This window comes from Hypomesus nipponensis, chromosome 1 (assembly GCF_054491055.1).
Source record: "Hypomesus nipponensis isolate SF chromosome 1, ASM5449105v1, whole genome shotgun sequence".
Classification (NCBI taxonomy): domain Eukaryota; kingdom Metazoa; phylum Chordata; class Actinopteri; order Osmeriformes; family Osmeridae; genus Hypomesus; species Hypomesus nipponensis.
Window position 1 is genome coordinate 15,128,026 of NC_140361.1, and position 22,730 is coordinate 15,150,755.

The 22,730-nt window shown below is 42.5% G+C and overlaps 3 protein-coding genes and 1 long non-coding RNA gene across 12 annotated transcripts; 3 read left to right on the top strand and 1 right to left on the bottom strand.

Annotated features, from left to right (window-relative positions):
- Window positions 1-61: 61 nt before the first annotated feature.
- LOC146302744 (uncharacterized) lies at window positions 62-4,784 on the bottom strand. Its single transcript, XM_084696913.1, has 10 exons — window positions 4,630-4,784; window positions 4,198-4,252; window positions 3,874-4,007; window positions 3,657-3,792; window positions 2,980-3,264; window positions 2,393-2,731; window positions 2,077-2,258; window positions 1,817-1,912; window positions 1,622-1,741; window positions 62-1,494 (listed from the first exon to the last, which is right to left on the bottom strand). The coding sequence occupies exons 2-10, from the start codon at window positions 4,247-4,249 to the stop codon at window positions 1,279-1,281; spliced, it is 1,560 nt and encodes a 519-aa protein (XP_084553039.1). The 5' UTR covers window positions 4,250-4,252; window positions 4,630-4,784; the 3' UTR covers window positions 62-1,278.
- Window positions 4,785-4,920: 136 nt separating this feature from the next.
- On the top strand, window positions 4,921-10,134 carry LOC146302745 (uncharacterized). Of its 8 annotated transcripts, XM_084696990.1 has the most exons (11): window positions 5,031-5,346; window positions 5,762-5,810; window positions 5,929-6,083; window positions 7,315-7,447; window positions 7,577-7,852; window positions 8,028-8,315; window positions 8,493-8,647; window positions 8,765-8,923; window positions 9,065-9,106; window positions 9,210-9,388; window positions 9,524-10,134. In XM_084696990.1, the coding sequence occupies exons 4-11, from the start codon at window positions 7,399-7,401 to the stop codon at window positions 9,552-9,554; spliced, it is 1,179 nt and encodes a 392-aa protein (XP_084553116.1). In that variant the 5' UTR covers window positions 5,031-5,346; window positions 5,762-5,810; window positions 5,929-6,083; window positions 7,315-7,398; the 3' UTR covers window positions 9,555-10,134. The 8 variants fall into 8 exon arrangements, with proteins under 8 accessions (XP_084553075.1, XP_084553082.1, XP_084553116.1 ...); XM_084696949.1 differs by lacking the exon at window positions 5,762-5,810 and having other exon boundaries at window positions 4,921-5,346; window positions 9,089-9,106; XM_084696964.1 differs by having other exon boundaries at window positions 5,031-5,810.
- A 4,660-nt stretch (window positions 10,135-14,794) lies between these two features.
- On the top strand, window positions 14,795-15,323 carry LOC146302746 (uncharacterized). The gene is made up of 3 exons (XR_014731817.1): window positions 14,795-14,920; window positions 14,994-15,103; window positions 15,226-15,323. It is a non-coding gene; the product is annotated as an uncharacterized LOC146302746 (long non-coding RNA).
- A 412-nt stretch (window positions 15,324-15,735) lies between these two features.
- Window positions 15,736-20,210, top strand: LOC146302747 (uncharacterized). Of its 2 annotated transcripts, none has more exons than XM_084697021.1 (9): window positions 15,736-16,215; window positions 16,340-16,488; window positions 16,954-17,086; window positions 17,275-17,547; window positions 17,723-18,016; window positions 18,194-18,348; window positions 18,480-18,638; window positions 18,804-18,821; window positions 18,925-20,210. In XM_084697021.1, the coding sequence occupies exons 1-9, from the start codon at window positions 16,149-16,151 to the stop codon at window positions 19,105-19,107; spliced, it is 1,431 nt and encodes a 476-aa protein (XP_084553147.1). In that variant the 5' UTR covers window positions 15,736-16,148; the 3' UTR covers window positions 19,108-20,210. The 2 variants fall into 2 exon arrangements, with proteins under 2 accessions (XP_084553147.1, XP_084553138.1); XM_084697012.1 differs by having other exon boundaries at window positions 18,780-18,821; window positions 18,925-20,209.
- Window positions 20,211-22,730: the final 2,520 nt, after the last annotated feature.

Sequence of the window (22,730 nt, forward strand, 5' to 3'; positions counted from 1 at the left end):
TTGCGGTGTCAGGAAGGCCTCATAATGCAGGGACTACTGCATATCAAGGAAGCACAGCACACAGGCACTGTAAATTCAGTTGTTTTCTTGTTATAATCTCGTATTATTATTCAGTCACATTAATGCTATGTCACAAAACATAAACAGTCAGAAAATATTTTCTAAACTCAGTTTAACACAGTAAACAGGGACACTTAAGATTAGACAACAGTAAACCATCAAGTTATTTTCAAACTATTTGATATTTATCTGTATATATACTCTATGTGTATATTTGCTCTTCTTAATCTGCCAGTTGTGTTGATGTTAAGTGTTAATGCGCAAAAACGGGCATTAATGTTTCCGAAAATGTTTACCCAAAAAATATTTCTGATTGTGTTATTTTATTATCAACTAATTCACTTCTTGATCAGAAGTCGCAAATGCATGCAGGTGGCAGTATACTAAGTATATGTATGTAAATATTTTATCACTGTTTTCTTAGCAATGTTTAATAACTTATGTTAAAGAAACTTTAAGTTCCTTACCATGCACCTATGTTTTACATACTAAATAACTGTAATTCTTAAAAATCTACAGCAATGTTGCCCAGTCCTGTTCTTGGACACCTACTATCCAGAAGATTCTCTCCAACCCTTTACTAGCACACTAAACTCTAAATATACCAAATCAAATCAGGAGCAGTTACTACTTGTGTTGGAGAGATGCTGTTCTCCAGGAACAGGATTGGGCAGCCCTGGACCCATATATAGCATAGTGCTGATCCAGGGTCAGGATCCAGCCTGTCCACATGATCTCAATCAAAAGGCACAACTGGTCCTGGATCAGTGTTACAACTCGAAGACGCTAGATTACAGCAGGCCCTAATCTACAATATGACGCACATCGACGGCAAATGTACAGCTAGCGTACATGTAAGGTTGTTCCTGAGGGTCTTGAGGTAGGAGGCAGCTGGGCCTGGGCTGAGAAGCATCATAATCAACCTAGGTCTGCATGTGAATGAGTCGTTATACAAATATGTAAAAACACAAAAGAAACCAGCAAATCTTGTCAGTGAAAGAATAAGGGGGAAAAACAATGTTAAAAGTCCCGGCGCTGCATCACCTTGTGCAACTCTAAAACCAGCCCAGCCCTGGGAAGGTCCTGAAGCCGAAGGCACTGTTGTGAGGAAAGCATATTACTATCATTTTTATTCACCGTGTATGATAGAGATCCTGCGTCTCTGTACATTTGTCCTTATGACTCCTCCTCGCCACTCTTCCTGCTCCACTCCTGTGTCTAGGAGAAGTTGAGCTTGTCTGAGGTGTAAACACTGCAGCTTCCTGAAGTATCGGTGTCCAGCGGAAGAGTGGAAAAGAAGTCTGTGGCTTTGCTCCATCTCTCCTTATCCCCCTCCTTCCTGATGTGGAACTGAGCGCAGTCTCCGGACGGGCGGAGGCAGTCGGACGCCCCCGGGACACAGATGGAGGTCCGCCTCTGCCTGCTGTCTGGGTCCTGAGGGGAGAAGAAGGTGGGATTGACGGGATGGAAGGCACACCGAGGATTCTCTTGGTGTGATAACATTAGGGGAATCAATTTGCGGGCAAACAGACCCAGGCACACGCACACATGCTCGCAGTACCTCAGCACTCAGCATGTTGTTGGTAGAGGTCTCATCTTTCTGTCGGTCTGCGACCTGGCCTCCCGTTCTAAGAAGCCCTGGGGACAGCCTGGGCTCTCTGTCTAAAACTGAGGTGTAGCCCTACACAAACAGATACATCCACTGTAAAAACAAAGATGAGTACAAGGCCGACTGCATTAACAACAGTGATCCTACCGAACGAACAGGACTGGAGCTCCATTTTGTAGGGGTCATGGGAAGTTCAGGTTGGTTATTTACGCCAGAGTGCTGGGGACTGGGGGGGCGGCAGTTCTGAAGACAAAACAAGAAAAACCTCTCATCTCTTATCATAAACACTTCAAAACGTAAACTCCAAAAGACCTCCCCTCCACTGTTCAGAAGGGTCGGAGGTGGATGAGAGAGGAATGCCCTCATCCATACTCTTTAGTGCAACACTGCAAGCCTCCTCTGCTCACCTGCACGTTGATACGTGGTGGGTTGGTAGCCTGGGGGTGGTGAGCCCTCAGACCGTTAAGGATCTGGGCAACGCCACAGCTTGGAAAACGTTTCATGAAAAGGATGAAACCAGCCAGGGTCACAAACAGTCCGGAAGGTACCGTTATGGACTTCAGGACCGCTCTCCACCTGGCCATCTTCTCTGGAGACAGTTGAACACAAGAGCAATAGTTGAGACCCCTGAAGAGGTTTGGCTTTTTCCAAGTCTTATGAGAAAGAAAAGTCAAAAGTCGGTCTTAGATTTAGAACCAGAGATACACACTCCCCGACACTCACCAATCACATGGAGGGCGGTAGAAGAAACCAGATTCCCCTCCCTATCTCGGATCTCATACAACCCATCGTGCCTTGAACTCAGCCTGGAGATGACCACCTCGTCGACCCCCCCGTTCCTGCTGACAGAGATCAGGCTCCGGTAGCGTGCGTCTTGCTCCACTATCTGCCCGTCACGGATCAGCTGCATGGGGCCGCGGGGAGGGTAAAGGTCAAAGGTGGAGACGGGAGAATCGCCATGGTGCGGGGTGGGGGTGAAAATGAGGTGGGCATGGGGGAGGGGCAGAAAGAGGGGGATGTTTAGAGACTCCTTGGGGAAGTGGGTAACATTAAAGGTATGTCCTGCAACCCAACCGAGAGGAGGTGTTGAGGGGTGAGGGAAAATGAAAAGATGGAATGGAGGTGGAAATGAAGAAGAAAGAAATAGGGAGAACAAGGCCAGGAGGGGAGGTTCAGGATGAAAGGAAAAGAATAGATAGGCACACGTGTTACAAATAGGACAAAGAGCTTCAGTTTGGCATTTTTACTGGCCCATTCGGCATCTTCCATGGCCCTCCATCTCTTTCTCATCCCTCCATTCCGGTGCTCACCATGGACGGCGAGTGTGCTCCGAGAGAGGACCTTCCCGTTGTTGTCGCGGACGGTGTAGTTTCCCTGGTCAGCCTGTGTTACCATGTCCGCCACCCAGACGCTCCCATCCTGCTGGACTCGACCCCGGCTTCCCACAGCGCTCTCAGGGTCTGACTGGTTCCACAGGACCACCGGCGGGGTCTCTGGAGGGGAGCCGCGAGGTACGAACTCCAGGAGGGAGCCCTCTTTTGGAATGCTGGACTGGAAGGTCTCACCATATCCCCGTCTGACGCTTTTTATACAGTCTAAGAAAGGTGGATGAAGGGAGGGAGAGGAGTAGTTGAGCACACGAGACAGAGATAGAGAAGTGGAGAGAGTGTGTGAAACCGAATAGCTTTGAAGAAGGATAGATGATCTAAGCATGTGTAAAAGACGTGGCCACGCTCCGTCACAAGGTCTACGACCTCCTTGGGCTTGAACACGCCACCTCTGACTTGCCAAGCGCGACCACTACCAGCTACGCCAACAAAAACCTAGCTCTTCGTTGACGCAGGTGTTATGTTATACACTTGAGGAGTGAGTTTCACGGATTACACATGCACAGGTTTCACAGTTACACATGCTCCACAATACATTATATCAAATTCCACTTTCATCCCCTAAAAGAGGCAATGTACACAGATGTAAAAGGTTATACCTGAGACAGTGAGACGTACAGTCTCATAAGTGAACCCAGAGGGAAGTTTGATCGAGTAGAGCCCCTGGTCACTGTGTGTGACTTCTTTCAGTAGTAACGTCCGGTCTCTGGTCCATTCGAAACGTGGGTCCTTCACCTAAAAAAGTGTAGCAGAGATGCGGACTGCAGACTTGTCACCACCACACACACACAGACATCACACGTATATTATACTCACATCGTTTTTATCCAGTAGCACCCTTCTTGGTCCTGGGGGGTAATTGGGAGTAAAAGTCACTATTCTTGAAGCAGAGTAAACAGGCAAACGGAAATCCCGGCCAGCACACACTCTCTGGAAGTCTTCATTCTCAGCTGGGGAAAAGTAGGAGCGATGAAGACATAATTGGGATTTAAAAAAAGCTTTATAGTAGAAGAAGAACACATTGAAGTCACTCTTTAAGGGCCAATAAAAAAAGAGAGCATTCTTATGAAATGATGTGGACGGAACTTGGTGGTATGGTAAAAAACGTTGCAAAAGCGTTGTAGCAAAAGTGGAACTCACTCTTGGAAAGAGGAATATTGAAGAGAGTACTCAACAGGATAAACAGCAGCATGTTCTGTAGGAGCAATGTCAACAACGGAGATAGTTGTAATATCATATATATGACTTATTCCACAAAAACTAAGGTAGTAGGCCTATGCATTCTGTAAGGACACTAACAGTATTCCATGTATTATTATTATGCATCCCCAGTCTCCACTACCACCAAGCCAGCAAACACGGCACATGGTCAATTAATCAACTACACAAGGGGGTGCTGCTAGGCTATTTCTCTGCATTACCATAATTGCAATGGTATGTCAAAGTACCTAATCCAAATAGTCAAATATACTGTACCGAAGCTAACACAATCGAAGACTAAATTCATCGAATATCACCAAAACGGTACTTGACAATTCGTCAAACATAATTGTTATAAGATAGCATACTTACCAGCGCGTGACTGCAAAAAAATATCTATTAGTGGGACATTATCCAATACCATCGGTCGATACTGTTTATTGGACATTTGTCATCAAATTATCTTTGGGTATAGTGTAATCCCAGCCAGTGGCCAACAGTGCGCATGGGCGTGCAAGATGTGATGTATTTCTCTGCGCAGGCACTGCCCATGGCCACCAACCCACAGAACCTGAAAACGAAGAGGCACGCCCCATTCCAGACAGTTGGCTACACTGAAGCCAGCGAAAACAGCGTCAACAGCATTGTAAACTTTTAAAACAAAAGTGTTTTTTTTCTGCCGTCCACAGAACAAACTAACAATTGAACAAATAATGCGACCAGATCATCACGCACGACATATTTTCCTTGTCTATAAGTTCCCATTTTGGAAGAAATTACACTTATATTAAAAACATAACCAATTCCAGTAAAACATGTTTGAAAAATACAAGGTCATGTTGATGTAATTCGACCTTTATTTTGAAATCTGAAATGGCGCTGACTTCACTGTACCAGCCTGAGAAACTCGGTGTATGGTCTAAGAAAAGCAGCTAACTTAGTTCAGCCTCAGCTACCAGAGTTCGACCCCACGTTGGATAAATATCGTCCCAGAGTCGTCTTGTTGTTTGCTAATGTAATTGTTTCTAGCCTTGCAGATCATGTTTGTCTCGGTATGCTTTCTACTTAGTGTCTCATGTTGCTGTGCTGGTGAGTATGAAAGTTAGCACTACTAGTAGCGTTAGAAGCGTAATGGGTCCCATTATCGTCCACCTAGCTCTCGACGCTCGTCAAAATTTTACCAAAATGTCGATATAATACAAATTCAAAAACGTGATGTCAGTCACAGCATTGCACTTTAATATATAAATACACACCTATATTATAAATTCCGTTTTAAAAATCCAATAAGGATTTTGCCTACAAATGTAGAGCTAATTTTCCTGATTTGAGCAGTTACCGGAGCCAGGGGGGCCCCACAGTATCGTCCACCCAACCACTTTATGGAGAAATGTCAAGTTTGACGCTGCGGGAGGCAGCTGCTACACGTAGCTTACGGTTTGAGAGCGTATTTACATACTAAAATCTCAAAGTAAGAAGCTGCTTGTAATTATTCTTCTTTAAGAAATTAACGGAAGAAACGGTTGTGGACTATATTGGGGTCTGGAACGTTGGTGAGTTTTAATAGTCGACAATGGGGCCGCTTACTCTAGCTATACCCATATTGGAATCTGTCTACAGGAAACGAAATTATTGAGCCCCTCTTGCATTACAATTTTTTATCTATATCAGGTGCTGTTTTGGAGGCTGTCTTGGAGACTGTCTGTTATGGCGCAGAATATGTTATCCCATCAGATTACGAATACCATTTAGTAGTTTCCAAGCTGTTCTTCAAGCCAACATACCCCGAGGGATCACCCAAGATACTGGTGTTAGACAAATTGGAGGTGAGCAGTGTTTGAAATTAACTTATTATGGCAAACTGTGTGAAGGCCTGACCTGAGGCCTGTTCCATATAGCGACTTAACCAAATAAACCAGATTTATGTCAGTTAGTTGGACTCATTTGAAGTTCATTCAGTTCCATAAAGCCAGCAACGTAGTTCAAACTCAGTTATTACGGTAATATGCTTCTAAACCAGCCTGGTCCGGGGCACAACCATTGTTTTCACAACCTTTTCTTGTGAAAATCCCAGTTCTCAGTAAGTGACTTGCATGACTTATGAGGCGAGTTATGAGCGAGTTTTCCGGTCCCATCCAACATCTATAAAGCCGAACAATGTATTTTGGTGTTTCAAAACCCATTGACATTGTATGACTATGTTTAGCTTGTGTTCTGCTCCTCTCTTACCAACCGTCTCTGGAGGAGGGGATCCCTCTCTGAATTGCTCCTCCCAAGGTTTCTTCCATTTTTCTCCCATTGGGAGTTTTTCTGGGAGTTTTTCCATGTCTTCCTTGAGGGTTTAGGTTGGTTGAGGGGCAGTTCTATGGGCGTATGTGAAGCCCTCTGTGACATGCTTGCGTGTAAAAAGGGCTATACAAATACATTTGATTTGATGAGGTCAAGAGGTCAATCTTTGGGCCCCTAGAAGTGCTCATATAGATTTAGGAATGTGCTGTGTGCAGCCCTTGGAGGAGAGGCGAAGCATCTGATGGTCTCCAAACTAATCGAATTATCAGGGTGCCGTTTCCCCTGGACATTAAGTCAGAGAATGTTTACTGTTTAAGGGCATGTTTTGGTGGTTAATATATCTGTACTGTCCAGCTCATGTATATAATGGCCATCTGAGAGACATGTTTTTCACTCATGCCAACCACTCTGCCTGGCGTGGTGAGGTGATGTGAGCAGCTCGACTAATAAACAAAGTCAACTCTTTTTTATTGTGCTGCTGTCCTTGACATCTCTTCTGACTAACATTTAATCTGAGATAGCAACCAGTTCTATGAGCCACCTTGAGCTGCAGTTCTTGTATGAAATGTGTTATATAAATAAAGTCTTACTTACTTACTGATCTCTAAGTCTGGTGTAAGCAAAACTACCTGTTAACTGGAAAAGCAACCAACATTATGATTCAATTTATTTCCCTATATTTTTCATATTGTTGTTATGCTTCTGGGACATTGTATGAAGATGTGCTCTCAATGCAAAATTTTAAATCATTGTAATTTTTCCCACTAGCTAAAAGACCCACGTTACAAATCTACCTTCTCGACCTTGAGAATACCAGATGTAACAGAAAAGGACAATGGGATTTTCTCTGTTATGTATGACGATGGCGTTACATTTGATCTCCTCAGACTGGAAGTTACTGGTGAGAGGACCTGCATTTAATACAGGCACATTGAAACTTCAGCTGTTTGTTCATGGGAAGCCATTGAGGTTCTTCACAACATTATGTTGAGGTTCTATCCCAACACTTATAGCGTCCTCTGTTTTTCAGCTTGTTTTTCCAAAGATGAAGTCGGTTACAGAACTTCCTGGCAATTTGACACAGTTGACAATCCAGCTACCTTAGACTTCCTTCCTACCTTAAAATCTTCCTCTGAGCCAGTGGTACTCTGGAATCAAACAGACACCCAGGCTGGCATGGAGGGCATGGGGAGGATGGGAAGCCGTTCCTGGGTGGTATCGCGTGTGACCCAAAAGCATCAGGGCCTCTATACCTTCAGAAAGAGCGACGGGCGGTTTCTGTCCAGAAGAAAGCTGGAAGTGAAAGGTGAGGGTCTCAGATTGTAGGCTTTGCCCCATTGCTCTCACTTCCTAAAACGTATGTGACCGCATGCACTGTTACCGTCTGGTAAATGTTGGTCATCATTCGGTATACCGTGTGTTGTTTTTCTTATCCTATCGTCTCTTACTCAACATTTTCTCATGTTTCTCTTTTCTCTCAGAACAGGTTGAGCGGTACATTCTGGAACGTGGTGAGACACTCAACATCTATATCTTCCTGGACTCCACCCAGTTCAACCTCAACTATTTTCAGGAAGGGGACCCAGAGGCCACACTTCTGATTAGAAATGGAAGAGAGATGTATGACGATCCCACCCGAAATAGGCTTGAGAAGTGGGACAGAGGTTTTCGTTTCCAAATGTTACATTTAGAGAACCAGGATTCTGGCAAGTTTGAGCTCAGAGACCAGGACAACAACTTGGCTTTAGTAGTTTGGCTGAAGGTAAAACGTAAGTGGCAAAACAGATTAATCTGTGTGTAAAAGATACCAGACGTTTTTGTCCTGTTTTTTACATCCACACACAAAACCATGTTTTTGGGATTAGGTCATTCTGACGGAGGGATGTTTTGATATTTTAAGATACAATATTGAACACTAAGTGATTCTTTATTTCCCTGTCTTTCAGCTCTTATTTCTGTGGAGACTTACATTTCTGTGGGAGTTTCAGTCGTTATCCTGGTGGGTATCTGTTGTTGTGTGAGGAAGTGCTGCTGTAAGAGGAACGCCTCCAAACGAAACGCCTCTGCTTCAGGGTCGGGGCAGGTCGTGGTCCACCAAGACGTAAGTTAAGTGTTGTAGACAATGAGGGAGGTGGTGAGGGAAGAAGGCAAAGCACCAGTCATTTGGTTCCTTAGCTAGTTTGCTTAACATGTTGGTTTTTTGGTGTACATTTTACAGGAAACCTGTCACATGACCAGTCAACCCTCAGGCCCAAGTTACCCCAGCCCCCCATATTTTCAGAGTTATGCTAGTGAACCGGTCGTCACAGTATCCCCCGCAGCACCCTCCGGCCCAACGTATCCCTACCAGCCCACTCCTCCTCCCCCCAATCCATCGGTAGGTGGTCACTGATAATATCCTTTTCCCTTCTGCACATTGAGCCTTATTCACTCCACGAACATTCATGTTTGTTTATTTACCCAAACCTGATGGATGTTTTCCTCTCTCTGCTCTCTCTTTGGCACGTGGCAAAACCAGTCCAATGACGCAACGACCCTTAAGGATGACCCCCACACTCAGGTATCTAAAGTCACCCCATGCACTCGTATGTGTGTGTTATGCAAGCCATTCACACAGTTTGACCCCTTGTTTCATGTTCCCTCTCTTATCTTTCTCCGTTCAGGTGTCCACCTCCACAGGACTGGATCCTCCTTCGTTCTCTCTGGGTTTCAACTTCCTCTCTTTGGATTCTGAGACTCAGTTCAAGCTTCCTCAGAGACTAAACCACCACACTGACCTCTTTCCCAGTTCAGACCCTTCCTCCTCTGCAGATGTCTACAACTCTGACAAACTGAACTTCCGGTAAAATAAAATACTGGATTTTGTGGGACCCTACCTCATTTAGTTATTTTCTTGTCTGGTCACACGTCTGTTATGTGGCCTAATTCTATGGATAAGTATTCATTATTTTATCATTTATTTATTGTTTAAGCATAGGTGGGCACCTTCAAGGATTCTACTTTGTTGAGTTGAGGATAAGTGCAAGCCAAATCACCATCTCCAATTTTGATGCATTTATATTTTCCACTTTTATATTTTTATTCTCTGAGAATTTGTGCTTTTTGATCTATTTTTTGTGCTTGGGTGGATTATCCAATATTTTGTACTGTGACTATTCACACCAGTTAGCAGTCACTTCCGTGAACCTAACTGCACTGCCTGTGATGCCCTGTGTACTGAACATCCCTTCACCAGTACAGGTTTGGGAATATCTACCTGCTTGCCTTATAACCCTGGTGCTGCCGGTCCTGGTTGTCTTTCCAGGCCTTTCTGACCTCATATACTATTGGACAACTCAGTGTCCCATATAGAAACTATTCTAACTTTGTGTGTTGTTTTTGACTTCAATATATTATTATAAAGAGGATTAGCTTCTCTGTCTACCTCAGAAAACTAAGCGCTAATACCTATCACTGTTGTAATTTAGTAAAAAAAAGTTGAAACAATATAGTGCATGATTATGAAAGTAGCCTACTGATATCAAATATATTGTCTCATAGGTTTTGTCTGTTACCGTTGTTAAGTGCGATTAAATAGTGCTACTTCTACAGTATTTGGTCTTCCCTAGTATCCACACTAGTTCACGTTCGCTTACATTTCTGAATGTAGGCTGTTTGTGTTCGAGCGCTGAGATTAGCATCAGATTATAGTAAATTCAAGTTTTTAGCTGTCCCTTTTTTCTTGTCTGTTTCCTACTTGGTCGTTTGTAAATCAGTGAGGATTAGGAGCATTTTTTGTTTAATACAGGCCTTCAGGGACCTCAAGTTTGTGCTGGTGTTTCTGGCTGATAGGTGGCACTTGAGACATGTTTAACTTGATGTTAAACATTTCTCAGGAATGGTCTAGTTCAGTGATTCCCAACTTTAGGCCCAATCCCTTAACCCTAAACCCCGAACCTTCACAGACTTACTTGATGTCACATGGTAAATGATTCAGTGCAAGGGCTCAAAATACTATTACCAATCCCTCTGATCACAACACGGTTATAAATATTTTATTTTAGATCTCATTTTATTTTTTCCATTGTAATGTATTGTTTAGAAAAGTTGTTCACATAATATCAATAATGATTTCTTACTAGAGAGGACACTAGCTAACTACACTGTCCAATCACGAGCTTAGCAGCAGGCTGACTGACTGACTGACTGACTGACTGACTCACAAACTCACTCCAACCATAGAGTCTGTAATATAAGGGTTCAACTTAAGCAAGCGCACGGTTTGCTAGCCTATCAGCTGAGATGATTTTGGTCCTTGGACCCTGCCCCCCACCGTTCATTTGTATGGAAACAATTGGAAACTACTATTGTGCTAAAAACAAACATACAACTTGTCGTAGAGGATGAGTGAAGTAGTAGTAAATAACAAAGTGTCTACTAGAGGTAAATAAAAGGAAATAAATTAAAAATAGGCATACAAAGTTTTGCATACAAAGACATCGAAATCCTAGTAAAGTATCACTATTCAAAATAATAAAAATGTTTAAAGGCTGCTACTTGTCTAGCAATCCTGCTAGAATAAACATTTTTCAGGGACAAATAAAACTATTTGAAATCCTTTAAAAACCAAGTACTGTAATGGTGCGCTTACTGTTTCTCCATTGACTACTATGGATATGGTATTTACCCAAAAGCCTAATAATATTTATTAGATACAGAACTATGTACGTTTTCCATTAAAAAAATAATTTGAAAAGTATCCAAGGTTGGAATATCGTAGATCTTTAAAAACATTTTAAATTTAAATGTTCAGAAACATAGCTGTAGGATAAATCTTATGAAATACTTAAAAATGTGTTTCCTTAACCTTGAGAAAACCGGCCACCTGATACATTTTGAAAATGCTTTTTCCACAGTAGATAAGGTTATAGACTCTGGGACTTGGGCATGTACACCTCTGTAGTAGTCATGAAACACTAGATCTCAAAACAGTACAAATAAACGTATTATTACATTTCCTTTCATACAAGTCACAACAATCAATAGTAGTAATGTAATGTAGTAATCTGTGTAAAATCAACACAATTCAGTGGTACATGCTCGACACATTGTGCACTGCGAGTTGATTGTCAATCAAATTGAATTGAGTCAATAACATGTTTTGGTAATACAGCCTTAACATTTGTGTACATCAAGGTTCCTCTCATTAGCTGAATCAATGATATAGGGATCAACCTTCGATGACAGGAATTTAAAGCACATTTTTTAACCCTTGTGTTCCCCTCGGGTCATTCTGACCCATCAGTCATTGTGACCCACCATCGTTTGCGACAACTTTACCGCATACAAAAACAAAGTGAAGCATTTTCTTTTAACCGTTGGGCTGTCTCAGACCCCCCACATTGTGACGGTTAAAATACAATTATTTTTATTTGCTTTTGTATTGGGTAAACACAACGATGGTTCGTTATGAACCTTTTGGTCATGTGACCCGAAGGCAGCACAAGGGTTAAGTAAGTCTGAATAACACATAAGTTACCATACCTATATAATAAATCAGTGACAAACACAATAACTTTCTCAAACCATTTGTACTCGAATACTGATTTTCTATTAATTGTGACCTATTGTTCCACATGTTTAGCCATGAGGAGAAGAATTATATGTAAAAATCTTTTTCCAAAATTGGAGAGCCTGTTTATAAAAATTTGATAGCTTGATGGGGAGTTTGTTTATCTCAAATGCATTTAAAAGAAGATCTAGACCTCCAAGATGGTTGAACAAAGACCTTGGAATATGGAACCACATGGAATCTAACTGAAGCAAACTGGATTTTAACCAGTTTATCTTAAAAGTACCGACTAGTGATTCAAAAAAAGGGCTTTAGCAACACCATTACCATACTCTTTTACAAGCTGTGAACTTTTAATATACTAGCGGGTTTTATTCCTCCATAAAAACTGGAAAATAACTGAGTTACCAAACAGGGAGTGACAAATTAATTATGAAATACCTTCACTTTTAGATAAAATAACCCTACCAAAATTTGTAATGTCCCTGGTTAGCCACCGACTACGGGATTTTTTCACATCTGTTATGCGGTTTGATATATTGACGTCCCTTCTGATAAGGTTTTTCGATATTGCAATTCCTAAATACTTAACCTCAAGATTTGACACTAATTGAAGCAATTGAAGTCATTGCCTGTAGTCATTGGACATAATGACTACAGACCCGTCGCACTGACCTCTGTGGTAATTAAGTCTTTTGAGCACTTGGTGCTGGCACACCTTAAATCCATCACAGACCCTCTACTGGACCCCCTGCAGTTTGCCTACAGAGCCAACAGGTCTGTGGACAATGCAGTTAATATGGCCCTCCACTTCACCCTACAGCACCTTGACTCCCCAGCATCCTACGCCAGGATCCTGTTTGTGGACTTCAGCTCTGCCTTTAATACCATCATCCCCGCTCTGCTTCAGGACAAGCTCTCCCAGCTGAACGTGCCTGATTCCACCTGTAGGTGGATCACAGACTTCCTGTCTGACAGGAAGCAGTGCGTTAAGCTGGGAACACAAGTCTCTGATTCCCAGTCCATCAGCACTGGATCTCCCCAGGGCTGCGTCCTTTCTCCTCTGCTTTTCTCCCTGTACACCAACAGCTGCACCTCCAGTCATCCGTCCGTCAAACTCCTGAAGTTTGCGGACGACACCACCCTCATTGGGCTCATCCCTGGTGGAGACGAGTCTGACTATAGGTGGGAAGCAGACAACCTGGTGACCTGGTGTAGCCAGAACAACCTAGAGCTCAATGCTCTCAAGACAGTGGAGATGGTTGTGGACTTCAGGAAGAACACAGCCCCACTCACCCCCATCACCCTGTGTGACTCTCCAGTCAACACTGTGGAGTCCTTCCGCTTTCTGGGCACTATCCTCTCCCAGGACCTCAAGTGGGAACTGAACATTAGCTCCCTCACCAGGAAAGCACAACAGAGGATGTACTTCCTGCGGCAGCTGAAGAAATTCAACCTGCCAAAGACAATGATGGTGCACTTCTACACAGCCATCATTGAGTCCATCCTCACCTCCTCCATCACCACCTGGTACGCTGCTGCCACTGCCAAGGACAAGAGCAGGCTGCAGCGTATCATCCGCACTGCTGAAAAGGTGATTGGCTGCAATCTGCCTTCCCTCGAAGACCTGCACACCTCGAGGACCCTGAGACGAGCGAAGAAGATTGTGGCGGACTCTTCCCACCCTGGACACTCCGTTTCAGTCACTCCCCTCCGGCAGAAGGCTGCGGTCCATCAGGACCAAAACCTCACGCCACACAAACAGTTTCTTCCCTTCCGCTGTTGGCCTCCTCAACAAGGCCAAGAGCTCACACTGACTTTAATGACTTAATGTCTTAAAACTATTTACATTTTGCACTACATTCAATTCCTGTAATATTTGTATTTTATATTGTAGTTTATATTGTAAATTGGCAACTTATATTTTATTTTATGGCTACTTATATTTTATTGTATATTTTAGTTTAATTGTATTCCATTGTATTGCTCGTTTGTATCCTTAGTATAGTTAGACCACATATTTAAATTTGAGATTCCTATATGTTTACTGTATGCACCTTCCTGCCAAAGCAAATTCCTTGTCTGTGCAAACTTTCATGGCGAATAAATCCCTTTCTGATTCTGATTCTTGAAGATTCGCCGTAATTAAGATTATAATAATTCATAATTCAATTTTTGTAATTTTTTATTATTTTTATGGGTGCTGCAATTAAATTTAGGTGTGCTTTTGCTTAAAAATAAACCCTTGTTTGACATGCTATGACAGGCTACATCTCCTGCGTTTGGGTCTTGACCCCCACTCCACCAACACAGTCAAACCGTCTGGGGAGTCAGGTGGTTGAGCGGTTAGGGAAACGGGCTAGTAATCTGAAGGTCACCAGTTCAATTCCTGGCTGTGCCAAATGACCTGTGAGGAGATACAAGAGTGTCTGACTGAGATGGACACCTGTATGAAGCTGCTGCTGCCCTCTGAGTTTGACCTCTCAGTTTGGGAGGCACCAGTCAATCCAAACACAGAACCAGCCTCTGAAACACCAGTATCAACCAATCAGAGCTCAGAGTCCTCAAAGCCAGCAAATGAGATGACAGAATCAACCAATGAGAAAAGGTTTTCGGTCCAGGTGACGCATGATGGGACAGAAATGTCCTCCATAGACCGTGATGAACAGCCTTGCTGCAGCAAAGACCTGCACGAAGAGAGAGATGAGAAGGAGTCTAGCGACGAAGAGAGTGAAATGGAAGAGGTTCTGGATGAAGACGCCCTCATACGGAACACAGGCCTCATCTCTCACAAATACAGTCTCGACCTCAACCTCTCCACAGGTGAACACACACACACATACTGTACACACACACACACAAGGCCACACACTCACCGTTACCCACCTAATTTCAGATTTGCGTCTGAAAGAGACGGAAGAGAATGAGGCTGTGGTAACCACAGTTAAGGATCTCCATAAGCTAATTAGCTCCAAACACCTGCCTGCTGTCAAGGCCTGGGTCCAGGTGAGGGGTTTGTGTGTGTGTCCAGGTGGAACTCCAAAACTGAACCCATGGAATACCATATTGCAGCATAAAGACCATTCATTACTTTGTGTGTGAATGCATACCTGTGTGTTTGTGTCCAGGTGTTTACCAGAGCAGGGGGTCAGGATCAGTTGTTAAGACAGGCGTTGGACCTGAAGAAGGCTTTAGAGACTGCCATCAGAAAACACCAGGACCTGCACATAGACTACTGCACCAGGCACCATAAAGTGGTAAGTACAAACATGCACCAACCCGGGGTGCTCAATGGATGGTAATTCACATAGGCAGCATGTAGAGAACTCACCTGAAGAGGGCAGTATTGCACAGTGTAATAATACATTCTTCTGACCTCACAGAAGAGAACATGCAGTGAACTTCTCTTAGGATTTGTCTGGATGTCCTACATATCATACACGACATATTTTCCGTGTCTATTAGTTCCAATTTTGGAAGAATTTCCACTAATATTAATAGGTAACAACTAATTTCAGCATAGGTCATGGTGACAACATTTATGTTGGGGGTATTAAAACATGTTTGAAAGAGGGGTCACATCCTATTGAGAGACATGGTGATGAAGTTCAACCTAACTCTATGAGTTCAACCTTTATTTTGAAATCTGAAAATGGCGCTGACTGACTTAAGTGTGTTAGCTGAAAATGTCTAATAATGTCTACAGGCTGGTGTTAGCCTGGGCTGCGTTTCCCGAAAGCGTCGTAAGCCTTAATTGATCGTAGATTCCATCGTAGGACGAATCTTAGTTTTACGGGCCGTTCCCAAAGACATCGTAGTTAAAGTGTCTCTTGAAAATTCGTAACTCTATAAAGCGCATAGATTAGCTTACTCCTTATGAGCATGTTTGGGAAACGCACGTAAGAAATATCGAAGGTTTCGTTTTTTGCATGTTCGTTGCTACGATCCATCTCCAAACGCAATCCAGAGCATCTCTAATGGATGAGAAGCAGCTAACCTAGTTTGGCATGAGTTGGATAAATATCGTCCAGACTAGTCTTGTTATTTGCTAATGGAATTGTTTCGAATCATGTTTGTCTGGGTATGCTTTCTGCTTAGTGTCTCATTTTGCAGTGCTGGTGAGTATGACAGTTAGATACTAAACTGACGCTACAGTGATTGTCAGATCCCCATATTGGAATTTTTCTACAAGAAATTACATTATTGAGCCCCTTTTGCATTACAATTTATTATCTATGTCAGGTGCTTACTTGGAGACTGCCCGCGTCTGTCATGGCACGGAATATGTTATTCCATCAATATTCGAATCCTATTTCACAATTACCAAGCTGTTCTTCAAGCCATCATACCCTCAGGGATCGCCCAAGACACTGGTGTTAGACAAATTGGAGGTGAGCAGTGTTGGATTAATTTGTTGATGGCAGACTGTGTGAAGGCCTGACCTGGTTGTGTCTGGAGACAGCAAAACATTTGTGCCTTAACCTTTTCCTGTGAAAATCTCAGTTAGTGACTTGCATGACTTATGAACAGTGATCTTACATTACTCACTGCAGATCCATGGCTTACCTAGAAGCTATTTCAATGGAACTGATTATTTGTCCTCTCAGGCTTTCTCTGGTAGGAAACAATGGAAAGACAATCATTTTGTCTGAGAAAACAACCAGTTCCATAAGCTAGTGATCTCTATCTCATTTAGCAAAGTCTGGTGCAAGCAAGATTACCTGTTTACTGAAAAACCAACATTATGATTCCATGTATTTCCCTATATTTTCCATATTGTTGTCATGCTTATGGGACATTGAATAGAGATGTACTGTCAATGCAAAATTTTAAATAATTGTAATTATTCCCATTAGCTAAAAGACCCACGTTACAAAGTCACTGTCTCGACCTTGAGAATACCAGATGTAACAGAAGAGGACAATGGGATTTTCTCTGTTATGTATGACGATGGCATTACATTTGATCTCCTCAGACTGGAAGTTACTGGTGAGAGGACCTGCATTTAATACAGGCACATTGAAACTTCAGCTGTTTTGTTCATGGGAAGCCAATTAGGTTTTTCCCAACATTATGACCACATCTTCTGTTGTCAGTTGCTGTTAATGTCTTCATTAATAATTTGGATGTTTTTAAAAAGTCTCGCATTCACCCTTATTGCTTCCTCTGTTTTTCAGATTGTTCTTCCAAAGTAGAATTGACTTACGGTTCTAGGTTCTTGCAGACTGTTGTCAATCAAGCTTCTACCTTAGACTTCCTGCCTTTAGACTCTTCCTCTGAGCAAATGGTACTCTGGAATCAAACAAACACCCAGGTTCGCATAGAGGGCATGGGGGTGATGATAGGCTACGCGTGGTTGGTAAAGTTTGTCACCCAAAAGCATCAAGGCCACTATACCTTCAGAAACAGCGATGGCCGAATTCTGTCCAGGACAAAGCTGGAAGTGAAAGGTGAGGGTCTCAGATTGTAGGCGTTGCCCTATTGCTCTCACTTCCTAAAACACGTGTGACCGAATGCACTGTTACTGTCTGGTAAATGTTGGTCATCATTCGGTATACCGTGTGTTGTTTTTCTTATCCTATCGTCTCTTACTCAACATTTTCTCATGTTTCTCTTTTCTCTCAGAACATGTTGAGTGGCACACTGTGGACACAGAGGATGATTTAATCATCCATTTTGCCCTGGACTCTAATGAGTGCAACCTCAACTTTTTTCCGGAAGGGGAAACAAAGGCCATACTTTTGATAAAAAATGGAATAGAGATGTATGGCAAACCCATCAATGACAAGGTTCAGATACTGGGTCGAAGATCATATTTTGCTTTTAAAATTGCTGATTTAGAGAACCAGGATTCTGGCAAGTTTGAGCTCAGAGACCAGGACAACAACTTGGCTTTAGTAGTTTGGCTGAAGGTAAAACGTAAGTGGCAATACAGATTAATCTGTGTGTAAAAGATACCAGCCGTTTTTGTCCTGTCTTTTACATCCACACACAAAACCATGTTTTTGGGATTAGGTCATTCTGACGGAGGGATGTTTTGATATTTTAAGATACAATATTGAACACTAAGTGATTCTTTATTTCCCTGTCTTTCAGCTCTTATTTCTGTCGAGACTTACATTTCTGTGGGAGTTTCAGTCGTTATCCTGGTGGGTATCTGTTGTTGTGTGAGGAAGTGCTGCTGTAAGAGGAACGCCTCCAAACGAAATGCTTCTGCTTCAGGGTCGGGGCAGGTCGTGGTCAACCAAGACGTAAGTTAAGTGTTGTAGACAATGAGGGAGGTGGTGAGGGAAGAAGGCAAAGCACCAGTCATTTGGTTCCTTAGCTAGTTTGCTAAACATGCTGCTTTTCTCTCCTGTTCGTGTTGGCGTACATTTCACAGGAAACCTGTCACATGACCAGTCAACCCTCAGGCCCAAGTTACCCCAGCCCCCCATATTTTCAGAGTTATGCTAGTGAACCGGTCGTCACAGTATCCCCCGCAGCACCCTCCGGCCCAACGTATCCCTACCAGCCCACTCCTCCTCCCCCCAATCCATCGGTAGGTGGTCACTGATAATATCCTTTTCCCTTCTGCACATTGAGCCTTATTCACTCCACGAACATTCATGTTTGTTTATTTACCTAAACCTGATGGATGTTTTCCTCTCTCTGCTCTCTCTTTGGCACGTGGCAAAACCAGTCCAATGACACGACGACCCTTAAGGATGACCCCCACACTCAGGTATCTAAAGTCACCCCATGCACTCGTATGTGTGTGTTATGCAAGCCATTCACACAGTTTGACCCCTTGTTTCATGTTCCCTCTCTTATCTTTCTCCGTTCAGGTGTCCACCTCCACAGGACTGGATCCTCCTTCGTTCTCTCTGGGTTTCAACTTCCTCTCTTTGGATTCTGAGACTCAGTTCAAGCTTCCTCAGAGACTAAACCACCACACCGACCTCTTTCCCAGTTCAGACCCTTCCTCCTCTGCAGATGTCTACAACTCTGACAAACTGAACTTCCGGTAAAATAAAAAACACTGTATTTGTTGGGACCCTACCACATTTATTTATTTTCTTGTCTGGTCACGTCAGTTATGTAGCCGAATTCTATGGATAAGTGTAAATTATTTTATCATTAATTTATTGTTTAAGCATATTTTTGCACCTTTTTAAGGATTCTACAGGTCTACTTTGTTGAGTTTAGGATGTGTGCAAGCCAAATCACCATCTCCAGTTTGTATACATTTATATTTTCCACTTTTATATATTTATTCTCTGAGAATTTGTGCCTTTTTTAATCTATAATTTTTGCCCGGGTGGATTATCCAATATTTTGAACTATGACTATCCACCACCAGTTAGCAGTCACTTCTGTGAACCTAACTGCATATATATCTTTATCTAACTGCTTGCCTTATAGCCCTGGTGCTGCCTGTCCTGGTTGTCTTGCCATGCCTTTCTGACCTCATATACTATTGGACAACTCAATGTCCCATATTGAAATTATTCTAACTTTGTGTATGTTGTTTTTGATCTTAATATATTACTATAAAGATGTTGTCCACACTTAACTTCTCTGTCGAACTCAGCAAAACAAGAAACCTAAGCGCTAATACCTAATCACTTGTCTTTCAGTAAAAAAAAAGAAAGAAAATGTTGAAAATATATTGTGCTTGATCAGTACTCTCATGATGTCAAATATGTATTGTCTCATAATAATTGTAATCTGTTACGGTCGTTAAGTGCAATTAAATAGTGCAACCTCTGGTCATAAAATGTACAGTATTTTTGTTCAACTCTATCCCTGGCATCCACACTAGTTCATGTTTGCTTACATTTTTGAATGAAGGCTGTTCGCTTACATTTCTGAATGTAGGCTGTTCGTGATCAGCCTCAGATTACAGTAAATTCAAGTTATTAGCTATCTCTTTTTTGCCTGTTTCCTATTTGGTCGTTGAGGATTAGGAGCATTTTTTTGTTTAATATTGGCGTACAGGTTTTGATCAAAAGTGCTGGTGTTTCTGATTGGCTTATAGGTGGCATTAAATTCGAGATACCAAACCCTCTGATTACAACAGTCTACTAGTGATACCAAACACTCTGATTACAACAACTTTTTTATACAATTATATTTAAGATTTGTATATGTATATCGTATGCATGAAAAGTCCTTGTTTGTGTGAACTTAAATGGTGAATAAAGCCCATAATGATTCAGATTCAGATTTTTCTTGTGATACTAAACCCTCTAATCACAAGAGTTTACTGGTGATATGGTTCTCCTCTTGATCCCTCCCCAGCCACTGTTCCTCCCTAAAACCTAAGTCTCGTCAAGCCAAAAAACCACCAGCTTGTCCTGGCGTTGGATTCCTTGGCCTTTCGCCATCCATTTTACAGGGGCAAGTTCTGTAACCAGTCAGTCAAAATAGGGATTTATTCAAGTATTTTTATGTTTCTGGCCAACTAAAAAGTAAGATGAGAGATTTATGTTTACCTGTGCTGGTACCTGTGTGTGAATTTTATCAGAAAGATAACTAGAAGGTCAGTGTATGAACATGTGTGGGAAGATCCAGATGACCCATCAATCTTGGCTCAGGCTGCTGCATCATGGGATATGATTTCCAGCCGGCCAAATTGGCCCCTGTGTTGCAACACTGATAATTGTGTCAAAGGTTTGTGAGCCTTCTTGGTATGAAGAGGTCTGTTTTGAAGGATTAATGAAGGTGACTGAGGACACCATGCATGCCCTGTGTGCTGCTGTCAGCATGTAGCAGAATGTGCATGGGTCTAAATGAGTGATCATATAGTCAAATCATTTATAACATAGCTAGATACATCTTATGTTCATTGGGTGTGTAGTGAGTGGTCTATGCTGATAATGTTGTTGAAGATTAATGTTGAAGATGGATGCACCAATGTAAAGATGAACAAATACAAATGTATTGCAAAGCTCTCGATGTTTATCAATCGTGGACATTCACTGCAGTGAACACGTGGTCAAGACAGGTTGACCGAGGTTTACAAGCGGGCCGCTTTCAGCCCATCTTAGGAAAGGCAAACCGACAGAGGTGTGAACCGACAGAAAACCATGTGGGGTGTTCTTTTTGTAGCTTAAAACATGAATACGCTTGAATGAATGATAGTCGAATGTTGACTGAAACTTTACCATGGCTGAAGGGGCATCTCCCAACTCAATGGTGAAGCCTGAGATCAATGAGGGCAGGTTGACATGGACTTTAAGATCCTTCTGGAATCAGAGACAGGTGTGACTCCTGGTTTGATCTACTGTTTAAAGGTGCTAAAAGCAACTAAACAGATTGTTGCTCGTGTTGTATAATTCTCACCCCCTGCACTGTTCTGAGTTCCTCGTCCAGAGCATTTGAAAGCTGGGGAAGAGGAGCAGGAGCTCTTTGTCTCCCTGTTCTTCTCCTTCCTCGGGATGGAGGTTCTGCTCTCCTCAGGCTTGTCCTCCATCTTTGGGGCTTGTCCGCCTGACAGAGACAGAGTGTGCTCATTCCTTTGGCCTGGGCAGGAACACCCACAGTGGGTGTGAAGACTCCCACTAAACTCAAACTGAGCAATTCTTTCCTGCTTTCCATGTTGCTGAAAATGTACTTACCTCGTTGCATGGGCCTATTGATTCGGGATGTGGACATCAGCTCCAGAAGATCTTCAAGGTTCTTCATGTGCGTCTGCACAGGGTTGTTTAGGCCACGTGTGACTATCCTCTCAGAACACTCCATAAGAGGAAGGAAGGTCGCAAGGCACTCATTGAGATACTTGCAAAATTCCTCTATTTCTTGTGTGCCCATCACATGTTCCTGGTTGTTTATATACATGTTCTTAAAACATATATATGAGGTAGAGGTGGGAGATAGAGAAAGAGATTGGTGGGATGAATTATTATTTGGGGGGGGGGGGGGTTATGTTGATGTGTGTAATGGATCCTGAAATGTGTGTTCTACTTTCAGTACCTCAGTCAATGTGTGCTTTTAAAAATAAAGCCAAACACACACCATGCAAGTGCTGTATGTAACAATCACTTATCGTCGTACTATTTGCTACTTTTTATCAATATTAGTACACACTATGCATTTACAGATACATAAAATTTAAGTAGAACAATTGGCTTATTTTAACACAAACAACACATTGCAATATATCTTCGTTATCTTACAGTATAAGGAACTATGGGAATGGTTGTAGTTATGCAGGTTACCTTTCTTTACAATGTGTGCTTACTGTGGTGCCTTCTTTGGTCTCTCAAATACATTTTGCTGTGAAACCGAACTGTCGCCCTTGGAGTTATTAAACATGTGATAAGCGCAAATTAAGTGATCGGATGTGTTGAGGGGCCACTAAAGTATCTGAGCTAAGCAAGTGGGACGCAAAGTGGAATTGGTTGGAATGGCTGGTCTAGTTGTGTTTGAACAAATGTGTATTCCTAACTCCTTATTGAATAGTATGTAAGTTGACACATGAAAGTAGATGAAATAGAATCGTTGTTTTCATCATCCTCCTCTGCTCCTTTCTCAACCTTTACGCAAATGTACTGGCTACATAAGCATTCAACAGAGTTGTCGAATTGGCAAATGATGGTTACTCTAATGCGTGTATTTGACTATGAATACAGTATTACTGTGGTTCTTC

Coding starts and splice junctions, on each gene's coding strand:
- LOC146302745 (XM_084696940.1), top strand. CDS start 5,298: ATGTTTGTCTCGGTATGCTTTCTACTTAGTGTCTCATGTTGCTGTGCT. Junction 6,084..7,314: donor TGGTGTTAGACAAATTGGAG/GTGAGCAGTGTT, acceptor TTTTCCCACTAG/CTAAAAGACCCACGTTACAA. Junction 8,648..8,764: donor AGGTCGTGGTCCACCAAGAC/GTAAGTTAAGTG, acceptor TACATTTTACAG/GAAACCTGTCACATGACCAG.
- LOC146302744 (XM_084696913.1), bottom strand. CDS start 4,249: ATGCTGCTGTTTATCCTGTTGAGTACTCTCTTCAATATTCCTCTTTCC. Junction 4,008..4,197: donor CAATATTCCTCTTTCCAAGA/GTGAGTTCCACT, acceptor ACTTTTCCCCAG/CTGAGAATGAAGACTTCCAG. Junction 3,793..3,873: donor TGCTACTGGATAAAAACGAT/GTGAGTATAATA, acceptor ACACTTTTTTAG/GTGAAGGACCCACGTTTCGA.
- LOC146302747 (XM_084697012.1), top strand. CDS start 16,149: ATGGAATTGTTTCGAATCATGTTTGTCTGGGTATGCTTTCTGCTTAGT. Junction 18,017..18,193: donor AGTTTGGCTGAAGGTAAAAC/GTAAGTGGCAAT, acceptor CCTGTCTTTCAG/CTCTTATTTCTGTCGAGACT. Junction 18,639..18,779: donor CTCCTCCCCCCAATCCATCG/GTAGGTGGTCAC, acceptor TGGCAAAACCAG/TCCAATGACACGACGACCCT.